We start from the raw sequence: 18575 nt of genomic DNA, 5'->3' as shown, positions 1-18575 counted from the left end.
GAGTAGGCCTTAGTTCTATAGGTGGACGCCGTTTCGAGATATCGCCATAAAGGTGGGCCAGGGGTGACTCTAGAATTCGTTTGTGCAATATGGGTATCAAACGAAAGGAGTTAATGAGTATTTTAAGAGGGAGTGGGCCTTAGTTCTATAGGTGGACGCCGTTTCGAGGTATCGCAATAAAGGTGGACCAGGGGTGACTCTAGACTTTGTTTGTACGATATGGGCATCAAATGAAAGGTGTTAATGAGTATTTTAAGAGGGAGTGAGCCTTTCTGGACCAGGGGTGACTCTAGACTTTGTTTGTACGATATGGGTATCAAATGAAAGTTGTTAATGAGTATTTTAAGAGGGAGTGGGCCTTTCTGGACCAGGGGTGACTCTAGAATTCGTTTGTGCAATATGGGCATCAAACGAAAGGTGTTAATGAGTATTTTAAAAGGGAGTAGGCCTTAGTTCTATAGGTGGACGCCTTTTCGAGATATCGCCGTAAAGATGGACCAGGGGTGACTCTAGAATTCGTTTGTGCAATATGGGTATCAAATGAAAGGTGTTAATGAGTATTTTAAAAGGGAGTAGGCCTTAGTTCTATAGGTGGACGCCGTTTCGAGATATCGCCATAAAGGTGGGCCAGGGGTGACTCTAGAATTCGTTTGTGCAATATGGGTATCAAACGAAAGGAGTTAATGAGTATTTTAAGAGGGAGTGGGCCTTAGTTCTATAGGTGGACGCCGTTTCGAGGTATCGCAATAAAGGTGGACCAGGGGTGACTCTAGACTTTGTTTGTACGATATGGGTATCAAATGAAAGGTGTTAATGAGTATTTTAAGAGGGAGTGGGCCTTTCTGGATCAGGGGTGACTCTAGAATTCGTTTGTGCAATATGGGTATCAAACGAAAGGTGTTAATGAGTATTTTATGAGGGAGTGGGCCATAGTTCTATAGGTGGACCCCTTTTCGAGATATCGCCATAAAGGTGGACCAGGGGTGACTCTAGAATGAGTTTGTACGATATGGGTATCAAATTAAAGGTATTAATGAGAGTTTTAAAAGGGAGTGGTGGTAGTTGTATATGTGAAGGCGTTTTCCAGATATCGACCAAAATGTGGACCAGGGTGACCCAGAACGTCATCTGTTGGATACCGCTAATTTATTTATATATGCAATACCTGCCAAGATTTTAAGGGTTTTTTATTTCGCCTTGTAGAACTTTTTCATTTTCTTCTACTTAATATGGTAGGTGTCACACCCATTTTACAAAGTTTTTTCCAAAGTTATATTTTGCGTCAATAAACCAATCCAAATACCATGTTTCATCCCTTTTTTCGTATTTGGTATAGAATTATGGCATTTTTTCATTTTTCGTAATTTTCGATATCGAAAAAGTGGGCGTGGTCATAGTCGGATTTCGTTCATTTTTCATACCAAGATAAAGTGAGTTCAGATAAGTACGTGAACTGAGTTTAGTAAAGATATATCGATTTTTGCTCAAGTTATCGTGTTAACGGCCATGCGGAAGGACAGACGGACGACTGTGTATAAAAACTGGGCGTGGCATCAACCGATTTCGCCCATTTTCACAGAAAATAGTTAACGCCATAAAATCTATGCCCCTACCAAAGGATTGCTTAATTTTTGTTCGACTTATGGCGTTAAAAGTATCCTAGACAAATTAAATGAAAAAGGGCGGAGCCACGCCCATTTTTAAATTTTCTTTTATTTTTGCATTTTGTTGCACCATATCATTACTGGAGTTGAATCTTGACATAATTTACTTATATACTGTAAAGATATTAAATTTTTTGTTAAAATTTTACTTTAAAAAAAAATTTTTTTAAAAGTGGGCGTGGTCCTTCTCGGATTTTGCTAATTTTTATTAAGCGTACATATAGTAATAAGAGTAACGTTCCTGCCAAATTTCATCATGATATCTTCAACGACTGCCAAATTACAGCTTGCAAAATTTTTAAATTACCTTCTTTTAAAAGTGGGCGGTGCCACGCCCGTTGTCCAAAATTTTACTAATTTTCTATTTTGCGTCATAAGTTCAACTCATCTACCAAGTTTCGTCGCTTTATCGGTCTTTTGTAATGAATTATCGCACTTTTTCGGTTTTTCGAAATTTTCGATATCGAAAAAGTGGGCGTGGTTATATTCCGATATCGTTCATTTTAAATAGCGATCTGAGATGAGTGCTCAGGAACCTACATACCAAATTTCATCAAGATACCTCTAAATTTACTCAAGTTATCGTGTTAACGGACGGACGGACGGACGGACGGACATGGCTCAATCAAATTTTTTTTCGATCCTGATTATTTTGATATATGGAAGTCTATATCTATCTCGATTCCTTTATATATGTACAATCAACCGTTATCCAATCAAACTTAATATACTCTGTGAGCTCTGCTCAACTGAGTATAAAAAGTATCAATAATTACCATCAAGCAACACTACAGACTCCCTTATGCAGATGTAAGAAAAACATGGAAACGCCAAAAAGAACAAAACAAGAAAAACCACTAATTATTAATTGTATACTGGCCCAAATCAGCAACAAACAATTTTACAACTCTTCACCTAAATAGGTAAGTTTTTATAACTTTTGTTTACAAAACAATTGCGACACCTTATGCCTCCAACGTACTGATAGGATTTTCAAGATGGAGGTTTTTTTACCTCGTTTTGATAGGCTGTTCAATGTGGCGGCGAGTCAAGCCGGCTATCATCAGCGAGTGATAGAAGGAGACGCAAGATAATGAAAAAAGCATGTGAGTGTGTCTGTTCGTTATTTTGACGTCTCTGCTTGTCTTATCCACAATGTTGAAAACATTTTCCAAAAACTTTTTTTTTGGTGAGCCGAACCCTTAAATCCCACTACTGTTAGCTATATCGCACACCTAGATCAACAGGGAGCTAAGTCAAAAATCTAAAAATTCACCCCTGAGAGGGTTTGGTGGGAACTAAAAATTGCATTGAATGTTGTGATGTTTTGCGTTGATCACTGTTTTGATCCATGTGAACGATATTACGAAGTATACCTAGAATTAAGTATCGATGCAGTTAGTTAATTGGGATAAGTGCTGCCGTCTGTTCAGGCTTTTAGTTAAACAAGATTGAGATTGATTTGTCATAAAATGCTGCGTACAACCGGTAAAAGTGATTGACTTTTCAGTTTTAGTTAAGCATTCATCTAAAACGGTGTAGTTTTCTTGTGCTCGTGGCTTGCGAAAAAAGCAAAAATATTTTATTAAAAAAATATAAAAAATATACCAAAACTGACAAGAGGATGGCTTGTCCCTATGAAGTCAATGGGTATGTACATCACTTATAAATCACGGTTTATTTTGACGTTAATAATTGCATTCACGTATATGTATATAGTACATGAGGAACAAAACTACACAAATATTGTTTTATAGATTAAAAGTATTTAAAGAAACTCGAAAAAACTAATAAGAAAACAAATTTGATACTTTCGTTCGTGGGATATACAATCTTTGTAGGAGATTGTAAAAGCGTAAACAACATGCAGAGCACAGTTTCGTAAAAAGTTAGATGCGCCCTTTTCATACTTTACATATTTCCAACCGTGTTTCAGAAAACCTTAAATGCATATCAGAAAAGTACAAAGCGCCTGCTGAGTCCAATATGACCCTATCTCGGCTGCCGATTTTATTTAAAAAACGCCCTATCTGAGCGGAGGTAGGTAGGTTGAACTGGCCGGTCCATGAGGACCTCACATAGACTGATTGAGTCCGTAGTGTTACCAGAAGTTTGTTTTAACGACCAAACTGAAAAACCCTATCAAAAACCAGGACCTATGTTATAAAATAACTCCGTCCTCTTGGCAAATACTAGAAGCTTCCTAGGACTTAAGCCACTTGCTGCTTCTAGATCTGACAGCTGTATCACTCCTAATAGCTGGAGTCTTAGCCTGGCAAGTGCAGGGCACGAGCACAGAACGTGCTCGATCGTTTCCTCCTCCAACCCGCACTTCCTACATCTGCTATCACTGACCAAGCCTAATTTAAAGGCATGTGACGCCAGAAGGCAGTGTCCAGTCAGAATAGCCGTCATGAGTCTACAGTCCTCTCTTTTTAATGATAGAAGCAACTGTGTTAGTCTAAGGTTGTAAGACCTACACATAATCTTCGACACTTTACAGCCCCGCGCTTGAACCCACGCCTTTCCCGCTTGGTCGATCACGTGCACCTCTCGCCTTCGCTTAATCTCGCCCAATCTAATTGGGACATCTACGGAGCAAGCTTCAAGGGATGCGCCCTTTTTAGCTAGTTCGTCCGCTTTTTCATTCCCATCTATTCCCATGTGCCCTGGGACCCAATATAGATGTAGGCTTCGCCCTGTCCCGATTCTCTCAGGAGACTGCTTAAACTCCAACACGCATTTAGATGCTGTGCTATGCGAGATTATTGCCTTAACTGCTGCTTGACTGTCAATATAAAAGTTAACACGGTTGCAGCTTAAGCTATTCTCTTGCAGGGTTTCTACTGCTTTGGTTACGGCTAATATTTCCGCTTGGAAAACGCTACAGTAATCCGGCAGACTGGTTGCGGTCGATAAGGCTTTGAGGCCTTCTTGACCCTCTCCTCCAGGTTGAGCTTCCATGACAGCTCACTGTCTAGGATGATTCCCAGATATTTTGTGCAAGGTTTCTCCTGTAAGGTCACCCCTCCTAACTTAGGCCTGGTCCAATTTGGGACCTTGTACCTCTTTGTAAACACGACCATATCCGTCTTCTCCGCATTGACTTTCAACCCGACATTAGATGCCCAGGTATGAATATCCCGAAGCGCCCGATCCATCAAAGAACTAATCGTTGGAAGACACTTTCCTCTTATGACAATTGCAACGTCATCTGCGTAAGCCGTAAGTTTTACGGTCCCTCATCGAATTGCCTGAGTAGTTGGTTGATGACCAGCGTCCACAGCAGAGCTGATAGCACCCCTCCCTGCGGCGTGCCCCTGTCCACTGATTTCGTGGCCTCGTACAATCCCCATTTTGATGTAATCTTTCTGCAATTTAACATGCAGCCGATCCATCTGATTAAGGCAGGATGTACTTTGTAATTAAAACCATCCATAATCGCCCATTTTGCAACATTATTGAAAGCCCCGGCAAAGTCCAAGAAGACTCCTAGAGCATACTCCTTCTATTCCAGGGATTTCTCTATGCTTATTACCACCCTATGCAATGCGGTGTCTACCGACTTGCCTTTGGTGTACGCATGCTGTGTTGTGGAGAGCAGCTTTTCATCCACGTTGGACTTTATGTACACATCTATCAGCCTCTCAAAGGTTTTGAGCAGAAATGATGTTAAGCTAATGGGTCTATAGTCTTTGGGATACACGTGACCGATCTTCCCCGCCTTTGGTAGAAAAGCTACACGAGAAGTTCTCCAAGACTGCGGTACATGATTCAGTCTTATGAGCGGAAATTCAATACATTTTGACATTAGCTTGGGTATTTAAGAAAAAAAATATGGCGTTCTTCAACCCAATTCTAAGATAGGGCGTCTTTGAAACAAATTCTGAAATAGGGCGTGATCATGATTTGTACTGTGAAAAATTTAATAATTTTTACAAAATTTAAGCATTCTGGAGCTTGGGCCTCGAACAAGAGATGGGTGTTATAAGCACATCAATTGGGCCCTTGACCAATTCAAAAAGAAGAGCGCTGCAGAATGGGTAAAGTGAACGACTTTAAAAAAGCAAAATCGTTCGCATAGTTGAATATGGCACTTCCAGAACAGACCAGCAGTAATTGAAAGGTCGCGGCTCACAGAGATATTGAAGAGAATGAATTTGCAGAGGAGATGACCAGAAAAGTTCCGGAATGGACATAAGCGAGGCGGACAGTTGCGTACAATCACCACTGGGTTATCTCCTAAGAAAAATACCTTATGGCTATTCCTATTGGATAAGAAGAAAACTAGCTTCTTCTCAAGCTATACAAACCTGCAGGGAGAGTAAGAGGAGTCGATTCATCACTTTCTCTGCCGATGACCAGGACTGCAAATAAGATTACTCAGAATTCTAGGCGCACGGTTATGCGACAGTATGGGAAGGTGGAACTTTCTCTCCTACCTAATTTCATCAGAAAAAGCAAGTGATTTGTTGAGGACCACTAGGAAGTAATCTGGTTGGATGAATATATCGCCACCCGCCACTTACTAAGGGCACTTACAATGGACAAAATTGTCTCCGAGTGGAAGTATTGAGAACTTACCTAACCTAATTGAATAACGTTTGTATCTTCTTCTATATATATAAAAAGAAGTGTACATTTTGATTGTCACTCCATAACTCGAGAACGGCTCGACAGATTGCCATGAAATTTTTAAGATACAGGAAAGAGAGATGATGGTTAGTTGAATTTGAGATCCCAAATCGGTTTAGCCATATATATATAAAAATCAAATTCTGTGTGTGTGTGTGTGTGTGTGTTCGCTATGGAAACGTATTTCCCACACATCAATCATCACCAAATTTTGGTTATGGGTTCCTTCGATCAACGGGAAGGTTTTAGGCTAAAAATAATTTCGATATATAAAAGGGGCGTGGCACCTCCCATACAAATGGAATCTTTGGTACTGCATACCTTTGAAGGTATACATGCCAGAACATTGAAATTCAATGAGGAGTTATATGAGGTCAATCCCTAACACCACCAAGAAAATGCGGAATTTGGAGAAAGGGGGCTTGGCACCTTCCATACAAATGGAATCTTTAGTAATGCATAACTTTGAAGGTATACATGCCAGAACATTGAAATTCAGTAAGGAGTTATATGAGGTCAATCCCTAACACCACCAAGAAAAGGCGGAATTGGGAAAAAGGGGGCGTGGAACCTCCCATTCAAATGGAATCTTTGGTACTGCATAACTTTGAAGGTATACATGCCAGAACATTGAAATTCAATGAGGAGTTATATGAGGTCAATCCCTAACACCACCAAGAAAATGCGGAATTTGGAGAAAGGGGGCTTGGCACCTTCCATACAAATGGAATCTTTAGTAATGCATAACTTTGAAGGTATACATGCCAGAACATTGAAATTCAGTAAGGAGTTATATGAGGTCAATCCCTAACACCACCAAGAAAAGGCGGAATTGGGAAAAAGGGGGCGTGGAACCTCCCATTCAAATGGAATCTTTGGTACTGCATAACTTTGAAGGTATACATGCCAGAACATTGAAATTCAGTAAGGAATTATTTCAGGTCAATCCTTAACACCACCAAGAAAATATTGAATTGGGAAAAAGGGGGCGTGGCACTTCCCATACAAATGGAATATATCATACTGCATATCTCTAGATGTAGTAATGGTAGGATAATTAAAATTGGTAAGGAGCTATATGACGTTAATTCCTAACACATCCAGTAAAATGTGGAATTGGGAAAAAAGGGGCGTGGCACCTTTCCTACAAATGTGATTTTTCAGAACTATGGCTGCCGTACAAACAAAGTTATTTTAACACCTAAAGTTTGACTGCATTGTTGAGTTTAGCTCTTATGCCTTTTGGACGTTTAGTAATCTGCCGCTGTTAAAAAATTTTTTTAGCTTCAGTCTATCTACATTTTCTATAAAAATCAAATTCTGTGTGTGTGTGTTCCCTATGAAAACGTGTTTGCTATATTTCGATGATCACCAAATTTTGGCTCGAGGTTCCTTCGATCAAGACGAAAGTTTTTCATATTTCAGAATTAAGAATTTTAAATTTAAATGTTTTTGTTTTTTGGCTATGCGAAAGAACTATCTTAGCTCCCAAAAATGATCATGTTAACAAAATCAATGATCGCTTTCAAAATCAATTTCCTGGTGAAGTGACAAAATATAAATCGATCGACACAGTTACAGATGAAGACAAAATTGTGAATTATCCAAATGAATTTCTATACTCCTTAGAACCAAAAGGAATGCCTGCGCATATATCAACTTTGAAAATTGGCTCACCAGTCATGCTTCTTCGGAATGTAATTAAAGCAACAATCATCAGCGGTAAAAGCAATACAATAATATAAAATAAGATACAATAAGATACAAGAATAAAATATTTTAATAGAAAATTTCACCAAATATGCATACAAAATTCAATTCAATTTACAGGAAAATAAATTATCAACAAACAAAACAGAAAAAATAACGCAATATCCATTCGATCTCGGGCGTTTCAACGTGCGCCTGGTAAAGCTAGTTATATATAGAAAAAGCATACCTGCAACAGCTGATTGTATATTATCCATGGTTCAATCAACCATCTCATCTCATCAGCTGATTTTATTTATTTCATTGCATGGCCGAAGGGATTGTCAAAAGGAGATGGCAAACTCAAAATGAAACCAAACATTGGCAACATTTTCTTACACATATAAAAACTGCTAAGTTTTATGTTTGCATTCCATATAATTCGCACCAACACCAATACACAGATTTTGACAATTTGAACGGACATATTTTGTTGCTTTACAGTTGAGCCAACCATATAATTGAATCATGATATTATCTATAACTTTCACAAATACATTTGAGGTTTTCTGAAAGTCATTTAACTTTTTTTGTTGACTTTTTTTCGAAATAAAATTGATATTTTCTGATAGATAATTATAAGATCTGAAATATATTTGCATTTTAATAGGTTCATACGCTGTAATAGGTTCTTACTTTTCTAATCCTAATTTAAGCTTGTCTGAAATACAGTTGGAATAGGTGTCGATCGTTTAAAAAATAAGCTACTTTTGTTTTGCTTCGGAACTACTCACAAAAGTTTTGCTTAGATGTAAAAAATATTCTTCTAGAAATATGAGCCCCAAATATTAACGGTGGTACCCAACGTATTTTTAAATTTTTAATACAGTTTTTGCGTGACATCTTATCGCAAAACATAGATAATGATAATAGACGTCTGAATAACCGATATTTTTTAACTATTTGTGGTTGCAGATCAGAGCACGATGATAACTCTCGTCCCTTGGGAAAAAATTTTGGTATGCTGTATGGTGAATATTTAATGTTGGATAAGATTTTGGAAGCGCAACGAATGTTATCTGTTTTGGACGGTCAAACACCAGTGCATGACGAACACCTTTTCATTGTAACACATCAAAGTAAGAATCTATGCAAAGACTTATTTTGTTTTGTTGATTTTCCGACAGGGTGGATAAATGATGTATACTGGAACGATTCGTTCGAACGAAAATCGACACTGATGATGGCACAACGCCGAAACTGGTTTGTCTCCAAACCAAATTTGACAAGGGATGATGGAAAATCGTTCCAATATACATAATGTATACAAAGGCTTTTTGACATTATGTGAATTATTTACTAATCCACTTTAAAAAGAAATTATTCTGGAGGAACGATGTTTTATTCTTTTTAGGTCTTTGACACATAATTTCAAGCCTCTATATTTGCTGGAAATTACTTAAAAATTTAAATATTCCAAATATCGTAAGATTTTTTATTGTCTCAACCTGTGTGCCACCTAGTAGAAATTGTTTCACCTTATGTTGTATTGCCTTGGTCTAGGTCCTTAGAACTGCCCGTTTGGTACGAAATTTCCCCGAGGCGACACCTATGCGAAATTTTCCCATGTATTGAGTTTTTATTAAGGGAAGTCTCTCCAAAATTGATAGCAAGATTCCACCCGATCTATATACGTAGCAACCAGCTCCGCTGCCAGTGATGATTATCACACAATAAATTTTTATCTATAAGATAAATGTACATGTCATTGATCCACCTATCAGACTACACAATTACCAAATCGCCTTAAGTATTGGCCTAATTTGAAAGTAAATAAGTTCATTTGAACTGTCATTGAACTCTGAACCACGTTTTACATATCAGGTCTCTAGTTCCGGAAGGTTATTTAAAACCGATTGCTTCATTTCCCTCTTCTTTATTTCTTTCTCCAATCTCGTTACGGAAGTTACTTAAAACTCGAAAGCAAAATTTTTCAAATTCAGAAGATTCGTGAAGTTAAGCGAAAAAATATTGCTCAAGGAAATAAAAACTACTTACTTATGTAGATACTTACCAAATTTGAAGCAAATCGAGCAGATCGGCCTCAGGTCCAATTTCCGGAAAAACTTCTCTTCCGGCTTTCTGCGCAACTATCGTACAAATTTAAAAATTTTAACAAACTTGTCTTAGTGGCTTCGCAATCCATATGTTGCATGTTCAGACCCAAAATTAATCATGCTGTCGGAAGTTTTCATAATTGCTGCGCCCGTACGCAAGGGCGGATTCAGAGGGATTTGTGGCTGAATATACCACAAGTTGAAAAAAGAATGTACAAAGAAATGGCCCACATCACCTCATCAATGATTTCAAAGTAGGTCTCAATAGCAAGGGGATTTGCTACCTACTCTCCCCCAGTGATGAACAGCTGGTTTTTGGTAGCGGTACAGCACTTGAAAGTTTTCATTTTTCAGGAATATCGTGGCGTCGTCATCTAATTTTCGATCTGGAACTGATTACAATCAGCCACCCTATTACTTAAAGTCGCGGGTGTGCGCCTAGAAGGCTTAGACTACAGCAGCCCAACGGACAACTGAGGATACCTTTTAGACCATAGTCATATCCTGTCCTGACTTTCTAGTGGAATTTCTTTGGTATCATTAGAAATGTTCAAATTTCTTGATCTCAATTCTTCCCAAGTAATTCTTCTTGTCCCTATTCATGTATAACTATCAGGCAGATCTTGGCCTACCCGAACTGTAGTTTGCTGGCAAAAGTATTAACAAATTTAATACGCGTTTTCGGCGTTGGTGGTTAACCCGGCGTAAGATACCCATGGTCGACTCGAAGTTATTGGCGAACAACAAACAGATATTCGCTTTAATCTATATACAAGATATGGATGATCCCTTAGGTAGCTTCGAACGGCACCAAAAACAGCAGTGTTGTATGTCATATTAGTATCGATCACTTGATTTTTCGATTAAGAGCATTTAGCCCAAATTTTTTTTTTCAATCATTTTGAGTATATCAATTAAGCTTAAATTTCAGCTCAATATAAAATAAATTTTATTTTAATTTTAAAGCATACGAGCTATGGTTCAAACAAATTATTTTCGAGCTCGACTCCATACGAAAAATGTTAGACATGGAGGATTTGCAGGAATCAAAATCATTGGAAATACTAAAAAGACTTAATCGCATAGTGCTTATACTCAAGGTAAGGTATTTCATTTATTATGGCCGTATCTGTATTGCATTAATCGAGTTAGTGAAATAATCAGCAATTCATTAAATGGATTACTTGATTAAAAAAGTTCTGATTAATCAAGAGCAATTTAAAAATCTCTTTGCTTATTGATAAATACAGATTATTCGAGTAAATTCGATTTTTTATTTCGCCAACAATTAGAATTAATCGATTAATTGAATAATTTAAATTTTAATTAATGTAAATTTAAGTTAATCAACTATTTGCGTAGTTCTTATAATCAAGGTATAATATTTTTTTATTCGCGTCGTGTCTTCATTAAACTAACGAGTCAAGTGAGTAACCAACTGTATAGTAAGTCGATTAATCGATTATTTAACCTTTTGTTTAATCTAAACCGGACAGTACTTTGACTAATCAAAAAAATTTTTACTCGCCGAAACTTTCTTTTTTGTTAAAAAAAAATTGGAATTGAACGATTAATTGAATAGTTTAATATTTGATGAATAAAAATTTTGGTTAAACAATTAGTCACATGGCAAAATTATTTACAAATAAAATAAACAACGAAAAAAAATTCGCGATAATTAGATTTAAAAATCCGTAAAATAAAAATCTCGAAAACGTTAATTTCAAAACCTGAACCTCTTCATATACAGATTTCCAACCAAGAAATACATATATGTAACTTAATAAATTTTTTTTCAGCTACTAGTCGATCAAGTGCCCATCCTAGAAACAATGACACCTCTAGATTTTATGGAATTTCGTAATTTTCTCGCACCAGCGTCTGGTTTTCAAAGTTTACAATTTCGATTACTCGAAAATAAACTCGGCCTCAAAACTGCAAATCGCGTCAGATATAATCAGGCCTACACAGAGGTCTTTGAGGATGAACCGGCTGCATTGCAAGCTATTGAGAAATCAGAAAAAGAACCATCATTGTTCGCTTTGATAGAGAAGTGGTTAGAGCGTACACCTGGACTTGAAAAAGATGGTTTTAATTTTTGGGCCAAATTCGAGGAAAGTGTTGACAAATTTTTAGCAGATCAAGTAAAAACGGCAATGGTGAGTTCGATCTGTAGCAGTGAAGAGAAAAAAGATTTTTTTATTTTGAGCTGTAATCTTATGTAAATGAGTTGCAAACAACTTTTGCCTCAGAATTCGTTTCTCGGAATTCGGTTGGGGAACGCTCAATTTTAATAGTTCGCTATATTATATTACTTGAAGTTCAATATTCTACCGAGTGAATTTTTGCATCTAGTCTACAAAAGATTATGACTTATGTTTTTGCATATGAATTTCTACAACAACATCTCAATATTGCAGCAAGAACCCAATGAAACTACACGTACTTATCGCCTAATGGATATTGAAAAACGTCGTGAGGTCTATCGCAGCATATTCGATTGTGAGGTGCACGAGGCGTTTGTAGCGCGTGGGGATCGTCGACTTAGTTATAAAGCTTTACAGGGTGCCATCATGATTAACTTCTACCGCGATGAGCCACGCTTCAGTCAACCGCATCAGATGTTGACATTGTTGATGGACATTGATTCGCTTATAACTAAATGGAGATGTAAGAATATTATCGAGTTATAATATACAAAAATAAATAACGGTAATTTGGTTTTATTTTTCATTTTTATGTTTCAGATAATCACGTGATTATGGTGCAACGCATGATCGGTTCACAACAGCTGGGTACAGGCGGTTCTTCTGGTTATCATTATTTGCGTTCCACTTTGAGGTAATTTAATAACAGTTTTCTCTCTTGAAATGTTGAAGGCTAATTCGTATTATTTTTTTCGCAGTGATCGCTATAAAGTATTTTTAGATTTATTCAATTTATCTACTTTTCTTATTCCGCGCGATGCTATTCCACCTCTTGATGCTTCCATCAAATCGGCATTAGTTCATTAAAAGTGAAATACTACTATTTTGTCCATTAAGCTATTTATAAAAAAACTTTTTTTTTTTTGTTTGGAAAGGTTTTTTTTATTTCCAAATTAATACAGCAGCGAACAGAAAAATTTCGCTGGCAATTTTTATCAAATTCCGTCTTAAAATTCTTCTTTCATTATTCTCGATATTTTAAGAAAAATTTTCTATAAATTTTGTTATTGAAACTATGCAAACCAATCTCAAACAGACTGCCAAAAATAGTAAATTCGAAAAAATTTTACGAAAACTCCGAACTTTTCATTTGGAGTTCTTTAAATTGTCTTTCAAAATTCGCATTGATTTTTCAAAATTTTTTCCCGAGAGTGTTTTAGTTTTTCCGTTTTAGTTGGAAGCAAAGCTGAAGCACTTTTCGGAAATTTTTTTTTATAAAAACACAGAGCAAGTTTTGAGAGTCTTTAGCCGTACTATGTTAGTTCAAAATTGATTGGGATACAAATTTGCTTATTAAAAAAAATTCGGAAAGCTCCAAATAACAAAATTCGAAATTTTCGTAAAGTTTTCTTGAATTTTCTAATTTTCGAAAATATTTTTAATATTGGTTTGTAAAATTTCAGTTGCAAAATTTATATAAATATTTTCATAAAATAACAAAGATAAGGATAAGATGGTTTAAATTGACGAAATTTGATACCAATTGTCACTGCTATTTTTCTGTTCACTGCTGTATATATATTTTAAGATTAATTAAGCAGTATTGAGCATTAAAACACCTTTTTCAGTTTTAGTTTAGAAAGTTATAATTGAAATTCAGAATTTTCAATTTAAATTCTGAAAATTACAATTGTAGTTCGAATTTCTATTTGTAGCTAAGAAAACTAGAATTGAAGTTCAGAAAATTATAATTAAGTTCTATGGAAAACTCTTCAACTTCAATTTCAATTGTAATTTTCTGAACTTGAATCCGAAATTCTGAACTTCAATTTTAACTTTCTGAACTAAAACTGAAAAAGGTGTGGTGGGACGGTTAATCCACAATACTGCCGAATTAGAGTGAAGTAGTTAAGGAAAAAAATAAAAATTTATAATATTTTAATAAGAAATTTTATAAATTCACTGATTTAATAATAAATAAAAAAATTTAAATATGTTAAACTTTAGCTGGCTCGAGGTCAATAAAAATACGTTGAATAAAACCACAGGTTTTTTAACTAATTTATTCCAATATATTTCGGTTATTCCGCGATAACCGTTCTCAAGGATCTGTGTATAAATGTGATATAAACAATTTTCTTAATACCAAAAACAAAGTCAAAACATAAACAATATTTGTATATACATACATTTCTTTGCACGTCTTTATAACTTGACGCGGAGCTTAAAGGCTCCATTACGGATACTTAGCATAGACTTGACTTGGCTTGCGAACTGTCACTTATAGTTCTGTTAAATGAACATTGCATGTTACTGATTACTCAAAACTTAACTTGACTTAGAAGTCTGTTGAATTTTGATTTTCTATGTAAGTTCTAAGTGACGTTTACATTTTGAGATGCCATTTGTTTGTTTCCATTTCATTTTGACATTTTGTCATACAAATTGACATTTATTTAAAAATAAATTTCAACGCTGATTATGATGCCAGATTTTATGCGCCAAGTGGAGTATAATCGTGGCTAAGTTGCCAAGTTTACGCCAAGTCAAGTCAAGTCTATGCTAAGTATCAGTAATGGGGGCTTAACACTGTCTATTTGATCGTTAGTAAATGACGAAACAAGTGAGCAACGCCATCGGTATCCGTTTTGTAGTTTAAGCTGGAGACATTGGTGCTTTATCGGTAACCGTATCGGTAACCTTATAACAGCTGATTCGACCAACCTTATGAGAATCAATGCAATCGATTATTGGTGCCGCTAATGTCGTAACCGTATCGTAGCGAACCAATTGGGTTTTGGTTTACCGTCGTAACGATAAACAGCTGATTACGTTAGGGATACGAATACAGCGATACGACATACGGCACCAATGACTCCGGCTTTAGCCGAATGTCTGGTGGAGTGTTAATTATATGTAACATTTCTAGTGTAAATCGTTTGTTGTAGTGTTGTTCTTGTTGTAATATTGTTACTTTTTCGAAGTTGGGGGAGTGGCCGCTACTTGCACAGTGTGCCATAAGTGCAGTTTTTTGTGTATTTGAATGATGGCACTGTTTAACGTCGCACTTGTGTTGTGCTAGTCTGGTTTTTAACTTTGATTTCGTTGTGCCAATATACATACTTTTGCAAGGTTCTTGGTTATTGCCGTTACATGGAATTTTATAAATTACATTACTTTTTTCTAATTGAGGTATTTTTGACTTAGTTTTGTTGAACATGGTTTTCAGAGTGTTGGTAGGCTTATGGGCTATTCTTACTTTTTCTTTATCATAACAATCTGACTTCGCTAGTCGTTCTGATAAATGAGGTACATAAGTGACGGATTTGAAAAATTTTTTAGGGGTTTCACGGTCTTGTTGATTTATTTTAAATTTGGCTCTTTTTAATAGTGTTTTTATCATGTTTTCCGGAAATTCGTTGTCTTTTAACAGTAATTTTGCTTCTTTTTTAATCTCATTGTGATAAACTTCGTCTGTTATCTGCAACATACGTCGTATACAGCCCATTGCTGTATTTATTATCATCGTTTTGGGATGTTTCGAATGAAAGTTGATGATTCGTCTGGATGCTGTTGCTTTTCTATACCACTTTAGTTTTAGCTGATTTCCTCTGCGGATTATAATAGAGTCAAGGTACGGCAATGAGTTTTCTTCTTCAAGTTCTATCGTGAATGTAATATTTCTGTCAAACGAATTTAATATGTTTAGCGTATTTTGTACTTCATCCTCCCGTATGATGGCAAATAAATCATCGACATATTTGGTTAATATTCTTGGTTTACGGCTCAGCTTTTCCATCGTTTTGTTGAGCAATTCTTCCATTATGATATCCGCTATGACTGGCGATGCAGGGGATCCCATTGGCATTCCTTTCAATTGTGTATATACCGTATCATTAAATTTGAAGTATCTAGTTTCTTCAATGCAAAATTTAAGTATTTCCATGAAAATTTGTTTGGGTATATTAGTGTGTTCTTTTATAACCGCCCATTTTTCTCGAATTATGTCTAATGCTAAATTTGTTGGTATGCTGGGGAACAATGACACCACGTCAAATGAGATGAGTTTTTCATCATCATAAATAAATGTGTTATTAATTCTTTCTTTAAATTCGTATGTGTTCTTTATGTTGTAAGTGCAGTTCGCCGTTTTTAAAATATTCACGATATATTTGCACAAACCGTATGATGGTGAACCAATGGCAGAAGAAATAGGTCGGAGTGGCGTTCCTTCTTTTTGTATCTTGGGAAGTCCATAAATCCTGGGTGCTAGCGCGGTGGTCGCAGTTAATTTGTAATTTTCAGCTTTTGAGATACACCCGGTTTTAAAAAGTTTCTCTACGAGACTGTTATTTTTATTTTGCAACCTTGATGTAGGATCCTGTCTTTGAATACGATAAGTAGTCAAGTCATTTAAAATATCACCCATTTTGCTGTTATAGTCATTTATGTCCATAGCTACGGTTTTGTTTCCCTTGTCCGATGTTAAAATTCTAATGTTGTCATTTTTGCTTAGAAATTTCTGCGTCTGTTCCACTGTGTCTAATATTGCACGGTCTATTGCACTTTCCTTATTAGTTGTTGTATGATTTTTTATTAAAAGCGTGAGTTTAGTGCGGGCTTCTTCTTGCGTCTCTTTTTCTTTATTACTCTGTATAAGTTCCTCTCCGTCAGCAATATACTGGAAAAGTGGGAAACGTTGATTTTTTACCGGTAACGCGAACTTCGGTCCCTTTGCGAGAAGCGCTTTGATATCTTGTGGGAAGTCGATTGTCGTTTTGTTTACAAACCAATCTTCGTGGTTGTTGTTAGTAAGTATGCTATTTTGTTTCTTTCTTAATTTCTCATGTTTTGCCACTTATAACACATAAAAAATCGGTGGTTACTGATAAGAAGCCGACGCGGCTCTTTTCAAATTTCCTGAAATGGTTTAACTTCAACCACAGGGTGTGCTCTAGTTAATTTAAATACATTAGTCTAGAAAAGATGTAACCCTGCAACATCGAACTTCACGAGTATTTGGTACTCTCGCCTTTTTTGTAAGTGTGTTTTTTTGTTGTATTTTCTGATTAAATAATGAAAAAATATTTTCTACAATAAAAAAACGCAATTATATTAAATTTTCAAGAGTTACGTACTCAGTCATATTATATATTTATTTATATATACTATATATGCATATACATAGCTATTAATAATATACAATTTTAATTCACATATCCATATCATAATTCAATTCTATTTTTTGTTTTTATTTTATTTCATAATTTTTTTTAATTTTTTTTTTTTTTTTTTTGTTATATATATATATAAATTTTTTTTTTTTTTAATTTTGCAATACATATTAAACTCTAGAATACATACATTTATTTGCTATACATACAGCTTCGTAAATGGAAAATCCAAACTCAAAAACTTCTGGAAGTTCACACAACCAATTCGTAACATTAAGAGTTCGTGCTTTTTGTTTTTTTCTTTTAAAAGATTTTTGTTGGAACATAAATTGTGTGAAAACGCTGGCAAATTGTTTTTTTTTTTACTTTTAGTTGCATATTTGTTTTTGTATTATTATTATTATTTTTTAATCGTGTAGTATTAAATTTGCTTACATTCCTTTTTGTTATCTTTAAGCTAGTACAGAAAAATACAACTCTAAATTTTCACTGCATAATTTTTTGTTTTACTTATATTTTATGAAAATTATTGCAAATCTCTTTTGCGTAAAGTTTATATAAATATGCGTAGATGACTTCTAAATATTACTAACATGGCCATAATCTCGTATTTAGATACTAATTTTTTTTACACAAATGTCATTTTAAAAGTTGTTGATGTATTTTTTTGAGGTGACTGTAACAGTGACCATCAATAATGTTCATAACAAATATATATGTATGTACACATATTGTTAAATATTCGTTTGTATGCATTTTTATTTCAATATTACTTAATTCTATATAGAATTTCTATATTTAAATTCTATTTTGAAAATTTGCGTTGACTTTGATTTCATTTATATTTTTTTTCATATCTGGTAACTCTTTTCGACAAATTCTTGTATCCATATTTTTTTTTCAACTGTTGAGATTTCGGAGATTTTTTGTGAGCGAAGTTATACTCACGCTAGACTGGTTCGAAAGAATAAGTTGCAAGAGATCGCGCTTAAATTGGCAGCTTATACTGAGAGAGTCTTGGAACAAATTTTGTTTCGGGACTCTCTCAACAAAAGCTTAAAATTTAGAGGCGGTATTTTTCAATTCCTTTATTTCTTATATAGACCCACGCAATCTATCTCACACTCAATTCGTATGTGCTTATAGGTA

General features: G+C 35.4%; 1 protein-coding gene across 1 annotated transcript; it reads left to right on the top strand.

Moving 5' to 3' along the window:
• Positions 1-3188: 3188 nt before the first annotated feature.
• v (Tryptophan 2,3-dioxygenase vermilion) lies at positions 3189-13663 on the top strand. The gene is made up of 7 exons (XM_067785483.1): positions 3189-3314; positions 8964-9127; positions 11072-11205; positions 11905-12264; positions 12526-12775; positions 12853-12946; positions 13011-13663. Exons 1-7 carry the CDS (start codon positions 3289-3291, stop codon positions 13117-13119), a joined length of 1137 nt encoding a protein of 378 aa, XP_067641584.1. The 5' UTR covers positions 3189-3288; the 3' UTR covers positions 13120-13663.
• The last annotated feature ends 4912 nt before the right edge of the window (positions 13664-18575 follow it).

This window comes from Eurosta solidaginis, chromosome 4, assembly GCF_040869045.1.
Source record: "Eurosta solidaginis isolate ZX-2024a chromosome 4, ASM4086904v1, whole genome shotgun sequence".
Lineage (NCBI taxonomy): Eukaryota > Metazoa > Arthropoda > Insecta > Diptera > Tephritidae > Eurosta > Eurosta solidaginis.
This window is presented reverse-complemented; position numbering and strand designations above follow the sequence as displayed.